An 18,910-nucleotide genomic window follows, 5' to 3' on the forward strand; every position below is an offset into this window, starting at 1 on the left:
TCTGCAGAGCATAATTCAGTGAATAAAAATTAGGGATTAATGTTCAAAAACCAGTGTGTTGCCATACCAGAGTTGGTTGTGATGCAGTCTGTTGTACAGAGGGAACAGGTGGCAGTACTTCCATGGGAGGTCTCTCCTGGCCTAAAGGATATTTCTCTAGAATTGCCTGGAAAGAAGTCATGAGAGCTTTGCTTGAAACGTTTTCCCTTACTTTAAATAATCTCTTTAATGTCTCTTCCTTGTTCTCCGTGTTTGTTTTCTATGTTAATTTATGACAAACCTGAGTCTGCTGCCTGTCATGCATGAAGAACTGAGCCCGGGCTTCGTCAAGTCTCATTCGCTGCACCCGCCACATGGCCCGTCTCTCTCTGCGGGCTGCCTCCTCTGACAGACGGCTGTACTGAGCTATCAGCTCCTTCCTGCAATATGAGAGCAGTAACACACATGTAAATAATCACGCTGAGGGTTTCATCCAGAGCAAACTTTAGCAAGTGAATGTCTAGGAAAGGGTTTATGTCACGTAGAGCTGCAACTAACGATTATCTTCATCATCGATTAATCTGCTGTTTTTTTATTGATTTATCAATGAATCCAGGGCGTCTACAGGTATAAGCAAATTAAAATTAAGACTTTTTAAGCCCTTTTAAATGGCACTTTAAATGACATCTAAGACCAAGCATGTGATGGAAATACGATGACAATACTCTGTGCTTGAGGCTGTACATGTGTGATTCCACCGCCTTAATCCCCATTGTCCCAAGTGTAACACACCTTCAACATACATCACAGTTTGCTTCGTAAGCAATGTCAGGCACTGGCTTAAACCACCACAAGCTATCGTTATTCTATAGCCATGTGTCAATACACTTGCATATCCAATTCTCATAAACTAATACACACACTGGCTTGCAAGACTTTTGTTTAACGATGCAGATTCACTGTGTGATCTTTGTGCGAAGAGGGGACAAAAATTGGGGCACTGCGCACATCAAGGTGCGGTGTTGAATTTTGTTCACCCATCAAATCGTTTCCTTCCTGTTAAAAAGGATGTTTCCAATAGTATTAACACCAGAAATTCTCACAGTGACCCATCAAACCTGACTTAGGGCTGCACAATTAATCAATATGCTATTGAAATTGCAATATAGCCAAGTGCAATTTCCAAATTGCAGGAGCTGCAATTTTTGATAAAGGTCAAATATGTCTCAACATGCCTTTATAAATGAAGAATTGTGGTGCAGCAGAGACCTACAAATCATATTCCAGGCATCAGGGAACATGCTTGTTTGGTACAGGCCCCACAATAAGTCACATTATTAAAATTTGTATAATTTTTTTTCTTCGGTGAAAATTATGCAGAAATTATCATTAACACTAAAATAGCCACTCATCACAGTATCTGTCAAAATAATCGCAATATGATTGTTTTTGCATACTGTGCAACCCTAATCTGAATTTACAATTTAATATTTTTTAAGACCTTTTATAAGTAAATGTGTACTTTAGACATTATTTTAATATTATTTATGGACCCAGAACCATCTTGGAATCATTAAAAATGCCAATCATGATATCCTGTTAGGACACATGGTTACTGTGCATTAAATATACAATCTCTAATTCACGAAAAAGTCCTTTTTCCCCGTCAGGTTACTTTGCTCCAGTGAACTTCATATTCGTACTCAACTTACATAAAAGGACAGGACAATATTAATATTCACTGCTCTTCCTAAACACAGATTGGCTGATGTGATTTTTGCAGACAAGTCTGATATTCCATCGTACTATAAATAATGTCTTATTTGAATACTGAATAATTTATATTTAAATCTGAGTGTAAATCATCCAGCAATCAGTGTTCTTTCTATTCTACGATGATAAGCTTTCATGTGCATGGCGCTCATGAGGGACTCTGATAAGCGTACTGGTCTGCAATAAGCCTGTGTGTGGATATGTGATTTCAGGCTCTGTGATGGCTCAGAATTCAATTTCGAGCAATTTCCAACACCAACTGTCAGACACTTTAATGGTTTATAATAATAATTAATCAGTAAAGGCCTGTTAAATGTGAAATATACATTTTGTTTTGTCTAAATGAAAGACTTATTATTCAGGATGTGCTGTGACAATATTGAACTAATAATAGTGCAAGGCAGGAACGGTGAAAGAAGCCACTGTGAACTGATGAGGTGAAGAGAGGACAGGTGCAGGTCGACTGTGAGGTCCAACACCTCACAGAGCTAACAAACAACTTTAACCATCTTATTGAAATACTCTTGTGCTCACATTACAGGCTCTAATCACTTTGCTCATTCTGCTGCATCATGGCGTTATCCCAACTGCGTGGAAAATCGGCACAAGCCCAGCTGCCGAAATATCCCACACAGATGGAACTGATGCCCCACCATGTTTGCACAGTTAGTTAATATATTCTAGATCAAATAAAATCTTAACAGAGATTAATCAATCATCAATAAAACATTTACGCCTCTAGTCGCGGCTGTAAACGCAGTCAGACCTGGCTCTCTGCTCCAGTTGCTCCTCCAGGGCTTGTAGTCTCTTTTCTCTGTCCCTCAGCTCTCTGGCAAAGCTGAAGTCATCCTCCTCCTGCCTCTTCTTGGCTACACTTCGCCACTGGTGCCAGACACACACACACATACATACACGAATCAATGCTTTCAGCTTCTAAAATGGGTTGCAAAAGCTGTGGGTGGAGTGCATGAATCAAAATTTCTGTTTACATTATTCCCACCCAAAGAGACACTTCTGATCAGAGAGATGTGTCGATTTTAAAGCTCCTATAATCAATATTATTACAATATCTATGTATCAAATGAGAATGTGAAAGGGTTCGCCTACAGTGATGAATCTGCAGCTCCCCTCAATTTTGTAGAGTTTTATAGCTACTTTTTAGCCAAGCAACAATCTGTGTCAATTACTGCAGTTCCTCTAATGGCCACATGAGGCTGGCTCCTACAGCGAGTCTATCCCCATACACCTCCATGTTAAAATGGCCAACATTACAGAAGACATAAACATATTTACAGCCTGGCACAAAAAACTGTTTTGGTTTCTATAGCTAATTTCCACTTTTGTGACTTCACAGGGGGTGAATTTGTATACAACTCACCCTTTTACGTGTTATTAAGGTTAAAAGTTATGCATGATGAAGACCTTGGTCACTTTACGTGAAAGGTGGGTGCCATCTGTCACAACCACGGTGACAACATTGGTTAGGTAATCTAACCATGGCGTAAACCCAGATTCACAGAGTATAGTTGTAGCCATATCTGACGCTATTTTAGTGTGTAAAAGTTAATTGTATTTGTCTGGTGATTCCCAACTGGATGGTTGCATGTCCAGTCTGAATGGACTGCAAGTTTGTATAAAACAAACAAACAAAAAAAAAACACTTTGTTTTTCCGGCACAGAACTTGTATTTCAAAATACTGTTTCATGCTGTAGAGTGAGAGAGCTTCTTGACAGACAGCAAACTAGCTCGACAACATGGCCAAAATCAAGTATGACGCTGAATAGATTAAACTACATGGACCTTGGAACTAATGACTAAGGACCCTAAAGACCCTATAATGAGTCAGATGTTCAGTTTTTCTGGTAAGTTAACTTTGTTTTAATGGTTTTGAGCTTGGTTTTAACTAGCTAAAGTTAGCATTAGCAGTATCACAGTTAACCATAGCCGTAAATGCATTGTGCTAGCCAAGCTAGCAGCTAGCGTTAGGGTTAGCTCAAACCTCTCCTCAAAATTTGCCTTGTCACGATCATAACGTTATTGGCCTATCAGGGTGAGCAAAAATGATCAAGGTCATGCCCATATATTGCCCTTGTGTTTTTTACTTAACAATGTCACAAAAATTGTAACCGACATGATGCGAGGGAAAACAGCAGGGTTCCTCCGACCATTTTAAGACTTGATGCAGTGCCTAAGTGTTTTTTCACAGTGCCTAAGCTGAATGATTATAGATGTAATTTCTTGTCGAATTAAAAGTTTATTGCTCTTTGAAAGGGTGTACTTGTATTATTATGCTGTTTTTATCACTATATCGGTGGCAAAAAATGGGCTTTAAATGACAATAATATTGTTTATCACAATCATTTCTGGGACAACATATATCATCTGTCAAAAGTAGTTATGGTGAGAGGACTAGTCCAAACTTGGTCCAAAAAACTCCAAGATGACGACTATCAAAATGCCAAACTTGAGGCTTTAAAACAGGAGTTCACACACCAATGGGTGAGGTCATGGTAGCCATGTCCATTATTTTATACAGTCTGTGCTTTTAGCTGTTTAGTTGTAGAGACTGCAACTTTATTTTATTTTAGTTTAGTTTTAAACGGAAACATGGCACTGACGTGCATTTTTGCCTTAAAAGAAATTTTAGACAAATACAGCAGACAGAACTCAACTATTTTTATGTGTTTTATCGATGCCTCCAAGGCCTTCGACCGCATCAATCATGAAAAATTGTTTAATAAATTGCGTGTTAGAGGGGTCCCCACGTGGATTTTAAGAATTCTTGTCTACTGGTATGCCCATCAGACCTTCCAGATAAAATGGGGAAACTCTGTGTCAGAACCTTTCCGAGTCAGTAATGGGGTGAGACAGGGTGGAATTTTGTCCCCTTTTCTTTTTAATGTATATATGGATGACTTGTCACAGCAGCTGAATGTATGTAATACAGGGTGCATGGTTGGCTCTATGTTAATCAATCACCTTATGTATGCTGATGATTTAGTAATTTTTTGCCCATACAGTGCTGGCTTACAACAGCTATTGAAAGTCTGTACACAATATGGTTTTGACTTCGACATCAAATATAATGCAACTAAGAGTAACATTATGATAGTCAGAAGTAAAGGTGATAGGAAATTAGTTTTCCCTGATTTCTTTTTATCTGGTTCTGTTCTTGAAGAATGTAATGAGGTGAAATATCTTGGCCATCATATTGTAAACGATCTGACAGATGATAAAGATATTAACAGGCAGTGTCGCAAGCTTTACTTGCAGGCCAATCAGCTTGCACGGAAGTTTAGCATGTGCACTACTCATGTTAAGGTAGCATTATTTAGAGCATACTGTACTCCTCTGTACACTGCCCATTTGTGGCGTGTTTATAGCAAAAAAAACATGCAGAGACTAAATGTGGCCTATAATGATGCCATGAGGATGCTTTTAAAGCTTCCCCGTTGGTGCAGTGCCAGCGAGATGTTTGTGAATGTTGGGGTGCCGAACTGCTCTGCTGTAATACGCAATCTCATGTACAAATTTATGTGCAGGCTGTCGGCCTCAGGAAATGACATCATATTGTACCTGTGTGACGGTAAGAAGAGCTCGTTTCGGTTCTCTTCAAGACTGTGGAGCCATTGGCGCTCCAGTCTGTATAGCCTCCAGTCTGATAGCCTACCTGATGTCTGTCCCTCCGTGACTACATCTGGTTGATAATGGCTGCTATGACTGTGATTGATGTACGTTTTTATTGTATTGTTGCATTGTTGTTTTTATTGTCTGTCTTTATGTATTTTTAGTCACTATGGACCTCTTACTTGTGTCCTTAATAAAGTCTTTATATTATATATTATATTTATTGATTTAGTTCACTCTTATAGTGCCACAGCAAGCAGGTGTTTTCATAAAAAAAAAAAACACTCTAAAACCTAACCTAAAAACAGAGTTAGCAACTAGCTGATGAACGTAGTGTAACATTTAACAGCTAAGGAGACAGACATTTCCCTCAAAAGTTAGTAGAGCCAACACATCTCCAAATTAATGATGTTGTTCTGAGATTCTTTGATGTGTAAATAGTAACTGTTTGCTAATAAGTTCCTGTATCAACTCAAAAGGTAATTTGGTGCCACATCTTGTTTCCGTTGCCTAAAAATGGCCAAAAAATGTGTTGTTGCAGGTTTAACAGTGGATAATTATCAGAATACAGGGACTAAGAGACTGCCTTGCTTTGGTCTCTCTCCCTCTAACACAACATCTTCTCTTACAGACACATAACACGACAACATCTTTTCTCACACATTTCTCGACACATGCATGCACAAACACATTTTTAAGTCTCTGTTGCTCTTACTCACACACATTTTTTTAGTCTCGCACTCTCTCTCTCTCTCACACACACACACACACACACACCTACCTCTTGCTCCTGCTCCAGGTGTTGTTTCAGCTCCTCAAAACGCTCCCTCTTCTTGGCCTCCTCAGCCAGACGTTGTGACACCTGGCGCCCTACAGGAACCGAGAGAAATAACAGTGGGCTGCTTACTCCCCTCCACACAGAAAAGTACATAACATCTCTGTCTCTCCCACACGCACAAACACACCCCCAAACAATATCACCATCTGCCTCACGCAAACACACACAAGTATGCCAAGACACGCACAGAGCATCAGGCCAGACTTTTCACCACACCTCCCAAACATTTTTTGGAGTAATAAATGATGTGAGGAGTTTGCTAAACTGTGCAAGCGATGATTAGATTTCACAGCCCATAGTGCTGTAAGCCATTCCTCATTGCTATTACCCATGAGCACCTCTGCTGCTAGTCAAGAGTCAAGAAACTGAGGGTTATATGGGGGGGGGTGCTTATACATCAAGCAGTATATAAAATTATACTTGCAGTGTGTGTGTGTATGTGTGTGTGTGTGTGTGTGTGTGTGTGTGTGTGTGTGTGCAGGTGTAACACTAACCACGGATGCTCTCCAGGGTTTTGGCTGCTGACTCTCTGACCTGATTGATCAGCTCCTGGCGTGCCTGCTCTGCTCGCTGGGCCTTACAATAGACAGACAAGAAATCATCATTAACAAAGATCTATCCAGCTGCCCTGTAGCTCACCTCTCCTCCTCCACACCTCTGCCAGTCAGCACTGCCAGCAGCACACACACGATATAGGTCATACACACCAGGTTGTTACACTAAATCAAGCAGCGTGCAAGCCCCAGACTTCAGCTGCATCATTATAATGACTCGCTGCTGAAACTCTCAGTACTTGAGGGGCAGTGTCACCATCATGGATCATGTTATGTAAAAAAAGAAACTCCCCTCTCCCTCTCCCCCCCCCCCCTCTCTAAAGAGACAATATCGGTGTGATGACTTGTCTGCAGGTTTTTCTTCTCTTCCTGAAGTCTAGGCTTCCCTTGACTTTTAAAAATCCATTAGCTAGCAGAGAGATAATCATGTCCTAATCAACGTAATACACCATGTTGACTGCTATGTCTAACACATTCTTAAAGGGCTGCCCCCTACCAAACAGTCGACCAAACATTAGTCGACCAGAAAGGTCATTAGTCGGCAAGATTTCATTTGTCGCAGAAAAACAAACAAACAAACAAACAAACAAACAAACAAACAAACGTGAAACTCTGTTAGGAGCTGCACCTCATCAAAGTAAATCAAAACCTATATGACTGGACCATGTTGGAATTTAATTTGAAACGACAGGACAGTTAGACAGGAGTCACGTTACAAACCAATCACAGCCCACAGATATCTTTCCCTTCTTCTGAGTGAACATGGAGAAGTTGACTATTTTAGTGCAGGGCTACCCAGAGCTTTACACCTGTCATCTGATGACAGGTCTACACACTTATAAAAAGCTTCTGGAAGAAGATCAGCTCTGCACTCAGGATTTCAAGTAAATAGGCTATTCACTGCTTGTTAAGGTTGCTTAGCAACTTTAGACTCAACCTGCTGTCGTGCTCTTGAAAGCTTGCACAAAAAAGACACAAGAGTAGCGCCCAGTGCCTGACCTCACGTGTTCCAGGTGTTTAAAGACGCGGATTGTATACGGCCCCTAATTTCCAGGGCTGGTACCTGTGGTTGTTACACAGGCTAGTTAATAACATGTCGGGCAGGAAACGGAAGTCGGAAACCATAATACAGCCGATGGGTTCCGAGAATGGTCGACCACAAACATGACATATCATCTGAAACATGTCAGTAGCTACATGCCCATTAGCCCACAGCGTCATTAACAGGCGGCTCGCTCAGTGTGTGACGTGCACTTGTAGATAAAATATAGGCCTATATTAATGAAGGTTCATTAGTACGGTTTTGTATTTCTCTGTAATGTAGCACAGTGTTAACAATGTTACTGATACTATTCTTTCTCACACCTTCAACTCAAACCATTGTGTTGCCCCGCCCAAAATATATCATTTAATAATTAAATTAATATTGTAAACATGCAGGCGACTAGTCGACTAATGGCCCTAAATGATGACTATTGGGGGCAGCCCTACATTCATATATCTTTATTTATGGTAATCTGACCAAACCCCTTGTCAGATGTAACTGAGGAGAAGCAATATTACCATAAGTTTAGACAGCAGAAGAAAATGTGTAAATATCACAGGTAAGATGCTACTGTATGGCAACAATATGCATGTGTCTCAGTACTTGCTCTTCCCTGCTGATGGCACTGTGCTTAGCAACCCTCTCCATGCGTCCACGGTACACAGCACAGTCCCTCTCAATCTCCTCCACCTCCCGGAGGGAAAATGTGACTGCAATGCGAGGAACCGGCAGCTCCGACCAGCAGATGTAGTGCTGTGGACACAATGTGAACAGGATGTTAGTACTAAAAAGGACGCTCATTGTTTTAAGTGTTGTGCTCTGTGATAGTAAAATGAATATCTTAGGGCTGCGGACAAAAAAAGACATCTGAGAATGTCATCTTGGGCTTTGGGATAAAACACTGATCAACATTTTTCTGACCTTTTATACACCAAATGACTAACTGATTAAGAGAATTAAGAAAATAATCGACTAGGTTAATGAACAATGAAAATAACTGTTAGTTACAACCCCAGTAAAAAGTGTCTATAGTATCATATTAGAGAAAGACACAGCACAGCATCTGGAATCAGCACAAATTTTTGGTGTTTCGGCTTGAAAAACAACAACCGGTTATCAAAATAGTTCATTTTCTGTTGATGAAATAATTTAACAAATTATTAATGCTCCAGTACCTTTTGTAAAACATATAGACATAAAGAGTTTACGTTTTATCAGCTATAGAAGAAATCAATGTGCCTTGCAGTGTATTGTCTGGAAATTCTTCTGAATAACTAATTCCCACAGCTGATCCCACACAGTAAACCAGTAGTGCAGTGGGTGTTTTATTCAAAACTTCTGCCACAATGTACTTTTGTTCTAAAAATATGTCATCTCTAGCCACGTCAAACTGAGCGGATAGCCTTTGTTTGGCACATCAGCAACAATCCTTTCACTTTTGCAATGCATAATTTTACATGGTTAACTAAAGGTTAAATAAAATAAATAAAAACATGTATTCATAGCCATCCTGCAGATTGTCCACGAATAACAGACCCCGACACTTGTGGAAATTAGCATATAGAGAAACACTGTAGTTACAGAATCCTAATTAGTCAGGAGCATGGGCCCCGCGGTTCAGGTCAGGTAGGTCGAGTTATAAAAAAACATAATGTGCCGTTGAATCAGTGAGCGAGTCACAGAGAAGAGAGGAAATTAAATACAATTAGATTACGTAAAAACTTCAGTGCTTCCATTTCCATTAGTCTGGCTAGATAATCTGGCTGTCATCATGCCAAGTGGGGCGTCCATTCATAAGAATACCTCTTAGGGTTTTATGCCGGTGATTTGCAGGCAGCAGTGCTGGAAATCACATGGAAACTCATGGTAATACATCGACTATATGTAGTGCACAATACCAATGGTTTCACCATATGGACAGCTCTGAGACGTGCAATAATATCATGTAGATTTGAAATGGATTAGTCCATTGTTCAGGCAATATGTAAAGCCAGCCATTTGAAAATGGACACATAATGTTGGTCATTTTTAAATCATGAATATCAAAAGCTTCAGCAAAAATCCTTACTTTAAATTGTGACATTTTGCTGCACAATACTAATGGTTTGGTGTTTGATGTTTTGTAGAGTAAACAAGAAAAAAAGGCAGCTTAATGGATGACAAACATAATAGTTAGTTGTAACCCTATCATTATCTGATTCATGGAACCACTGATTTATTTCATGAACGATTAATTTGGCAATCTTCTTCTTGATTTACTAGTCATTTATTCTGTCTAAAAAATAACAGAATAGACTGGAAAATGCTCATCATAACTTCTTAAATTCCAAGGTGTTGTCTTCATATGTCTTGTTTGTCTGACCAACGTTCCAAACCACCAAAATATTTAGTTTACACTCATATTAAACACAGAAAAGCAGCAAAGTCTCACATTTTATAGGGGAAGGGTTCGCATTTTCAAAATATTTCACTGTAATTTTTCTGTATATTGACTGAACGATTAATCAAATAATTGTTTCAGCCCTCGATATATCATGTTAGCCCTGCCAAAAAAAAGGAAAAAATTAAGGATGCACGATATTGGATTTTTTGCTGATTGCCGATATGGCGATATCTAACATCTTATTTGGCCGATAACCAATAAAAATATCGATCATATCCACTTTTTTCCCCACCTAATTTTAGTGATCATCAAGTCTCTTCTGTAGTGGAGTTAACACCATATTATGCATGCATACTCTTATAGTGTAAGTAGTAAAGTAATAAAAAGCATGTTGGCTGATTCTATTAGTTCATTTTAAAGCCAATATCAGCCAACACCGATGACGTGCTGATATTATCGTGCATCCCAAGAAAATATATATCTGGCTTTTTATTTTAGCTGCGACCAGCTCTATAACTAGCTCTACCTCTGTTGGTTGGTTGGTTGGTTGGTTGGTTGGTCTGCAATTTGTTCCAAAAATATTTCCCCTATCCTTTGGCGGCCACAGTTTTCACCCTGGGAGGCTGAATTTGGCATGGAGCTCAAGTGTGTGTGTGTGTGTGTGTGTGTGCAGGAGTGTGGCTGTGTTCATGCCAACTGGCTAAAAGAGGGGGTGGCAAAAGGGGGATACATGTGCATACGTGGTTATAGCTACTGCAATTGGCACTTGTTCTCTTATAGTATTCAAAACTTTATAGTCGTCAAGTATTTATGTTCACCTTGTTCTGCTTTGTCGTCCTTGTTTTTAGCTGCAAAGCTGAAAGTCCATTTTGTGTTTGTACACTGAAAGCAACATGAGCCCAAGGTCAAATTCCCTGTATGTGCCAAATGTGCTATACTTGGCACAAAAAAGCTGATTAGGATTTTACAAAGCTGGGCTCAAACTGGCAAAAGTCTGTCGTGACAGACAGTGAAACAGTTCAGAGTTCAAATGTCTGCAATAAATGATGAACACACCTCTGCTCCAGTGCCCCAAGAGAATTTATCACTATGGCGATGCATGTGTATTGATAATGTTTTGCAAGAGCGTGTGTCCCCATATGTTGCTGTATTGATTCTTTGTCCCATCCCCTTTGGGTAGTATGGATTTCTAAATGGGCAGAGCATGTTGTGGCAGGTAGATAAGTGTGGATTTGGTGGATGGCAGAGTGGATCTGTGCTTCCCTTAGCCGCCACGTTACATTGAAACAGCAAGAAAACCAGATCAAATATGGTCGGGGATAATCTTAAGGTTTAACGTTTTATATGCCTAATTTATTCACCGCAAACAAAGATTCTCTTTGTGCTGAATAAATTAAGACTTAATTTAGGTTATATGCATTGATATCTTTACACAACATTCAGCTGCATAAAATCCTTCGTCTGCATACATGAATGTGTTAAATGTGCAAAACAAACCTGTGGGCAACAGATCTTGAGGAGGTTGATGGTCTTTCCACAGACGTAAACATCATTGGCAATGTGTCTCAGGAAGATGGGCACACAATCCTCCACGTCTTTTGAGATCAGAGTGTAGCCTTGGATCCAGAAGTGTTTGTCTACACAGATTCAAAGACACCTATTACATGCTGCTCTACAATTTAGACCGACTGGTTTTGCTGCTCCATTATGCCTCAGAAAACAATACAACACACTCACAACTAAAAAAAAAAAAAAAAAAAAAAAAATAGTAATAGTGGTGAAGTAATAGTCAGACTGCACTGGGCCTAAAACTTTTCCTTATTAGTATGACTTACGGGGCATGGCAAAACTCTGGTCGCTTGAATTAACACTTGGAAATTGTTAGCGCTTAGCTCAGTGATCCTAAGCAAAAAGCATAAGAGAACATGAATGCACTGAGCTTCCAGAGCTCTTTACAGAAAGCCTGCGGCTTGCCAAGAAAGCTTAGCCGCTGATTGCTTCCCTGGCCGACGGACTTCGAGGAGAACAATGACATTTGTGTGTCCTCCAAAAAGCAGGAGCGAGAAGTGCAGAGGTTCACTGCAGGAGTTGATGAGGTGTAGCCGATGAGCAAATGAACCTCTTAGCCAGACAAAGCCGAGGTGATGGTCTGACCTTGAATGGGGTGTTGCATGACATACAATATTTGGACAGGCTGTAATGATTCATATAAAACCATATTTATGGAGTTCTGCCAAAATGAGGCAGTTACAGCGTGTACTCATTTAGGGAACAGGCTTTCATCAAGATTATTGTTTGCTTACAAAAGATTTACCTAATACAGGGCTGCAACTAACGATTACTATCATTATCGATTACTCTGTTGATCATTTTCTCAATTGTTATGTTTATAAAATTCAGACAATAGTAAAAGACATGGCCATTACATTTTGCCAGAGCCACATTTTCAAATGTAGTTTTGTCCCCCCAACAATCCAAAACCCAAACACATCCTGGGAGGATAGCGAGGCTTTTGCAGCTGCTAAACCTTCACAAATAAAACAAAAAGAAACCATGTAATTTTCAAAGCATCTGTAAAGAGTGAAATGCACCCCTACCTGTAGTGACAAGCAAATAGCATCTCAGTGCTCCTGTGCTATTTGCACGCATTTAAATGAGCTAATATGCATAAATTTGGCGCAAAATTGGTCCCTTTCTATGCAAATAAGCCTTACTGCCAAACACTCAAATTCACAAGATCAGCCGTAATAGACACTCACAGTTACAGTGAAATTCTTAGCGTCCTCAGAAGTTGTTGGTAACTGAATGTTTTTTTTGTTCTGATTCAAATCATGCCATCTTCTTCTACAGCCTGAAGTGTGTTTAAAACATCAACAGCACTCTGTCATGATTAAATTTCTTCATTCATTTCTTTTCAAGTTTTCTGAAATGCCTCTGCACGTCGTCAGTCAGGACCTGTAACGCTCGATCTGAAAATTTCAGGGGTTTTTTCTCTCTGCCATCGTTCTGCCTACTGTGTTCTCGGGGTGTAACAATCCATTGATCTGGATCGACATATCGATTCAACAATCCAGTATCATTGATGCAAAGTGAAAACATTGATCCATGTGGTCATCTTTAGGATACGCTTTCATTTTGGATGGCGGATGGCAAAAAGCGAAGAGAAAGATGATGGGGGTAATTTCATTTACTGGGGAATCAGCAGTGTGAAAATAATTTAATTTAAAAAAAGGGGGTCAACAGACAGAGCACATGCCGTACGTAAACAATGGCGTTACAAGACAAAACACGACGTAACGTTATGGCCGTCTCACTCCGCTAACTTCTCACTACAGCAGTATTAGCTGCTCTGTTTCAACAGTGTTCGACTGAGAAAACGTGCATGTAGGCTGAAATTCAACTGAGCTGTTCTGTCGAGAGAAAAAGTAAACTAAGTAAGAAAATTAATAAGGTTACATATAATTTGTGAAGCTATGAGTGGAGGAAAAAAAGTCTGCTGGCAGGTAAGCTAATTTATGCAATGAAAACATGGTTAAGCTAATAATGTGTCACTCGCAAAAAAACAACTGTTGTGTCTATGAACCTTGACAGTTGTTACTGAGCTGAATTTGATACCTGTTTTAAATTATGTTGTTGTTAATCCATGTTTTATGGCTGTTTGGAGAAGTTTGCCTTCAGGGTTTTCAGCCACATAGTCCTGAAGTTTTAGGAAAAAGATGATGCTTTGGGTTAAAATGAAAAGATTTCTTTCAGGAAGGTCTCTCTGGCAGAAAGCCCTGATGGTTAACTTTTACTGTTTTATGTGTTAATTGGAGTCAGTTTAAAGTAAACTTCACTGCACTTAAGCAATTACAGTTACTTACATTATTTATATGTTGTTTTTGTCTTTTCTGGCCAAAAGCAATAAAGAAAGGAGTGGCAGATTCTTCTGTAACTGACTGTGACTGTTATTTGAGCATTTTATCGTTTCATATCCATCACAGGCCCCAAATCACACCGGATTGAAAGTGTATTGTGGCAGACTTTGTAATATCTGCACATATCGTATCGTTTTCCAAAGAACCGATATAATATTGTATCATGATGAAACTGGTAATTTACACCCCTACTGAGTTCTTGGTGCAAAGGCAACAATTATACTTTGCCCTTAACCTGGAAATCCAGATGCCCCGCCCCTAGCAAATTCGAATTTGCTCTGCACGGGGATCTGGCCCCGACGAGCAGAGCCCGCTGAATCGCCATTGGAACAATCAGATCAGTCTATCTGACAGAGGCGGGCTCTGGACAGGCGTAACATGATGACGACAGCGTGTGTGCCGTAAAGCCGTTTTGCCGACGGGATACGGCAAAAGCATAATATATCAGTTAGCCCCATGGGGCTTACTGCAATGAAAACGTCACCTTGTTTTTTGCTCTGATTGGCTATCGTGCTATCCAGTTGCATGCGGCAGCATTTGAAATGCCCCAGTTAGTGCCACCCCTTGGATAGGAAGGGTGTATCGGTGAGGGCCAGACTCAAAATCTTTCTAGATTTGAGTCTCGATTTCCAGGCTACTTTGCCATTTTTTTGTGTCAGATAGCAATTATCCATGTGGCAAACTGCACTCAGACGCAAAGCTTTATGGGCATGTTTGCAGTGTAACATCGGTACTGCAGTATCTTTTGTGACTCGCACATTAAAACGGGAAATATAGTGGTTGCTGTGAGTGATGCGCAAATCATGGTGGTATCAGCAGCCTCAGTTCATTCTTTGTGAATTTGTGCTATAATAAATGACAGCGATAACAAACAAATCCTTACATCTAAAAAGGTGGCACCAGCCAGAAAGTTGGGAATTTTTACTTGAAAAATAGTAAGAAAATAGTTAACTAATTCTGTTCTGTAAATTGTTTCACCTCTACCTTAATATGTTTCTATCTTGTTTACACGAAAAATACATGATCTGAAAAATAGATGATTTTGCCATCTCTGCACTCAATAACCTCCCCCAATAACCTTGTATGGACCCAGCCCTCCTGAGTGTGATATATGTGTCGGTTGTTCAATGTTTGGTGGTGTTTGTGCATGGTGTTTGTTGGTGGTGTTTTTGTGTACCCAAATGTTGTGACAGTTTGTGAAAACAAATTTCCCCATGGGACAATAAAGACTATCTATCAAACTATCATTCCTATTCTAATCAATATAATAGGATACAATACTGTTGCATTATTATAACTAGAGCTGCAACGAGTAATCGACTAGCTGATTGACAAATGTTTTGATAACCAAAAATATCAGACAATTTGGAGGTTCCAGGCTCATAAATGTGAAAATTTACAGGTTTTCTTGATCATACATTAAAGTAAATGTAATTTTGATGACATCCCCTTTTACTCTCTTGGACACTGTGATGGGTATTTTTTCTCTTTTCTGATGTTTTCTAGACCAAATGATTAATCTGTAAATCTATAAATGAGAAAATAATCTTTTTACAGATATAAAAATAATTGAAGCCCTAATTGCTACCCTCACAATAAAATTTGCCTTGAGCCGTTAAGAAATGAATGTCTCTTCATATCAAACAGTAAAATTCTGTTAAACCTTCAGTCAGCCAGTTCCTGAAGAGTACAGACGGGTCTGTATTTATCTGCCCTGCGAGGATCATCTCCGCCTGTCTTAACTCTCCTCTTCTGCCCTCCTTAAAGAGCAAAGTCATTAATTGGGCTAAAATATAATAATTCAGCTAGACCAGATTTGTCAAGGGCAATTACAGGAGACGAAATGTATGAAAAAACTAATTTATTTCAGAAAGGTTTTGTTACAGCCAGCATGGTGTACCAACTGAAAAGAATAAAGGAAAATTATTTATTTGTGTCTGTCCCTGTGGCTTACAGAGCGGAGATGGCTCTGGTCTCCAAAGCTGTTGTAGCTGATTTTGTTTCCCAGTGATTATCATCCAATAACTTCATGACATCCTTTATAGACACAAGGACAAATCCAACTAGGCAATAAAGGCTGTAATGAAATCTATTTTTTTTCTGTGAGACAATCTGTCGGGCAGGCTTTTCATTTTCAGAACCCGCTGACTGAAGACGGCGCGTGTGTATCATCTCACCTCTGAAGCCAAGATAGTCTTCATTGACCTGGATCATGAATTCTCCGTAAACATCCCGAAACACGCCGCTATACACCCAGTCAGACACAAACCTGAGTGAAGCACAGTAAAAACAGTTAGGCTTTGTTTACACCTGGTATTAACATGCGTCTCTGGTGTTCGGATCACAGGTGGACAGCTCTAGGTACAGGTGTGCGTGCACCTAATTCTAATGCATCTTCAATAAGTCTTGAGATCAGACCACATTCGGAGGTGGTCTAGGCCGCATATAGCCACATTCTTTCAGCAGTGTGAATGCTAATGTGTCCCGGGTCACGCTGAAGGACTGCCAACTCAGCTGACGTCCTTGCTTGTCCTACTCAAACTCCAAACTTAAACTGTCTGTTGCTGGCATTAAACAGGTTGGATGCAGCACCATGCCCAGAGCCAATCTACTCACAGACTGGCAAACAGTCAGTTCAACATTTGCCCAAGTAGCACAATCTAACATAGCAGCAGCAGCAGCAGCAGCAGCAGCAGCAGCAGCAGCAGCAGTTAATGGTCCCAACAAACTCCCACCAACATCATAATGGCTCAAGGAAACATTAGCCGTATGATGCTAACAGTTAGCCCTGCCACTTTCAAGTTGGAATTTCCAAGTTCCCAGTTGGAAATTTCAACCTGAGCGCCCCCCTGAATCGTATTTCTGACTCAGAAAGTCAGAAGAACCTCACCAAGCCCCACCTCAAGAGCCAATATTTCTGCTCTGCACATCAACAGTAGTGAAAGCTGTAGTTATTTACTGTTTATTAGCACTTCTTTCTTGAGCCTGGTTTCCACCAAACACTTTCTGTATAGTACCTTTGGAACCAAAAGTAACCCTTCAGACATGGTAACTAAACCCTAGTGTTTCCACTGCAAACAGTACTCTTAAATGTGGGCGGGGTTGTCGTCACTCTTTGCTCCGTTCAGCACTCACTGTATTTCCTCCTTTATCAGTCTGCACCTCGTTTGTCATACACAGAAGGAGGTTGGACGCCCACATTTTCAGGACAAAATAAAACAGGCTGCAGTGAGAGTCTCTCTTGATGAGTTATTTAAAAATAGCTGGTTTGTGCATTTAGTCCTCAGGCAAGCGCAGGGGTTTAGTGCTGCCAGAGCCCACAGGAACAACACCCCGCGGTGCTTTGTCTTTTCTCCGACTGAGGATTAGAATATATGCTGTCCCGGTTGAAATTAATGTATATAAACGCTTAAAGAACCACAACTCAGCCATGAGCAGAGTGAACGTCCGCTACAGACCAATCAACAGACTGCAGTGTTGACAGCTCCACCTTTTAGTACCAGATCTGTGTGCTAGGTACCCCAACAGAGGGGGGGGACCAAAAATAGGGACAGTATGGAACCGTCCCATTGGTACCATCCACAAGTTTTTGCAGTGGAAATGGAAAAAAAAAGCGTACCAAACTGAACTGTACCGTATCGTACTGCTCGGTGGAAATGGGGCTTTAGTGCGTCTCATTAAAACAGTCATACACACAGTACTGTCCAACTGCTATCTGAGGAAACTTTGCTGGGGTGTTTGTATACGCAAAATAAAGTGTAATGCCTGGCTAGAACTGGTATCATCAACAACATCTTGGTGCTCTGACTAGTTGTAGTGAAGCACAATCAACTCAGGTGTGTGCCAGGCTCCGACCTCAGACTTTAGAGGTAAATGGAACGCGGTATTAGTGTGTGCAGGCGGACTCTCATCAACTGTCCCCAGCGTGGAGCTCATACTCGAGCAGAGGTAGTACTGAGGGGTGCATTTGTCTCATGATAAAGGAGCAAGCAAGAGATAGAGCGTGAGGCAAGGAGGGACTGAGCGAATCAGCGAAGCTTTACAATGAAATAAGATTTTACCCATTTTTAATAGCCTAGTAAAGGCAGCAAGTGTACATGTAGCACGACAAACCTCCCACAGGTTCAAAACAACAACACATTTAGTCTTTGCAAAGGGAAGTAATGTTTTTGTTTATTTGCATTTAGAGCGGGGAAGTGAGATCCGATCACAAGTGGTCACTTGAGACGCCTGTGGAGACGCATTCTAATGCCAGGTGTGAACAGACAGACTTAGAGCTGTCCACTTGTGATTCAATCACCCACACTGCATGCTAATACCAGGTCTAAACAGGCTCTCAACAAGTTCTGCATATGAATGAAGTAAAGTCATGTCCTTGGGTTGTATCATTTTGTTTTGAGGACACATGCCTGTATGAGAAGCGCAGTGACTGACCGTGTATAAGGTTCGCAGCTGCTCTTCAGCAGCGACAGCAGGACCGGATAGTTCTCGTTGCTGCAGTTATTCTGTGCTTCATTGTACAGGTAGGACAGCAGTTTAACACCCTGAAGAGAGCCACATGGCACTGAGCTGACATCCCATCTGATAGGCTAAACACAGCAGTGATGGATGACATATTGCAGTTTGCAGATAAAAGAGCACTCACCACAGGGAAGGTAGCCTGGCCGGCACCCAGAGGCCCGTCGACACAGCACAGTTCTGACAGGTATCTAAGATTAAAAGAAAGCAGGGATTTTTTTGATCTGATGATATTTGCATCAAGATCCTCTTGGACATGACTGCACTGTCGACTG

At 40.6% G+C, this 18,910-nt stretch overlaps 1 protein-coding gene across 1 annotated transcript in view; it reads right to left on the reverse strand.

The window, feature by feature from the left end:
* The window catches only part of tubgcp6 (tubulin, gamma complex associated protein 6), a 40,924-nt gene that overhangs the window by 17,151 nt on the left and 4,863 nt on the right, over positions 1 to 18,910 (reverse strand). The window contains exons 7-16 of the mRNA XM_050072766.1: positions 18,763 to 18,826; positions 18,552 to 18,661; positions 16,295 to 16,386; positions 11,698 to 11,837; positions 8,421 to 8,570; positions 6,713 to 6,794; positions 6,162 to 6,250; positions 2,519 to 2,634; positions 281 to 419; positions 68 to 166 (exon numbers count right to left, since the gene is read on the reverse strand). Of these exons, the coding sequence (XP_049928723.1) occupies positions 68 to 166; positions 281 to 419; positions 2,519 to 2,634; positions 6,162 to 6,250; positions 6,713 to 6,794; positions 8,421 to 8,570; positions 11,698 to 11,837; positions 16,295 to 16,386; positions 18,552 to 18,661; positions 18,763 to 18,826 (1,081 nt within the window). The remainder of the gene's footprint in view (positions 1 to 67; positions 167 to 280; positions 420 to 2,518; positions 2,635 to 6,161; positions 6,251 to 6,712; positions 6,795 to 8,420; positions 8,571 to 11,697; positions 11,838 to 16,294; positions 16,387 to 18,551; positions 18,662 to 18,762; positions 18,827 to 18,910) is intronic.

The sequence above is a fragment of the Epinephelus moara genome, chromosome 20, assembly GCF_006386435.1.
Source record: "Epinephelus moara isolate mb chromosome 20, YSFRI_EMoa_1.0, whole genome shotgun sequence".
NCBI classification, from domain to species: Eukaryota; Metazoa; Chordata; class Actinopteri; order Perciformes; family Serranidae; genus Epinephelus; species Epinephelus moara.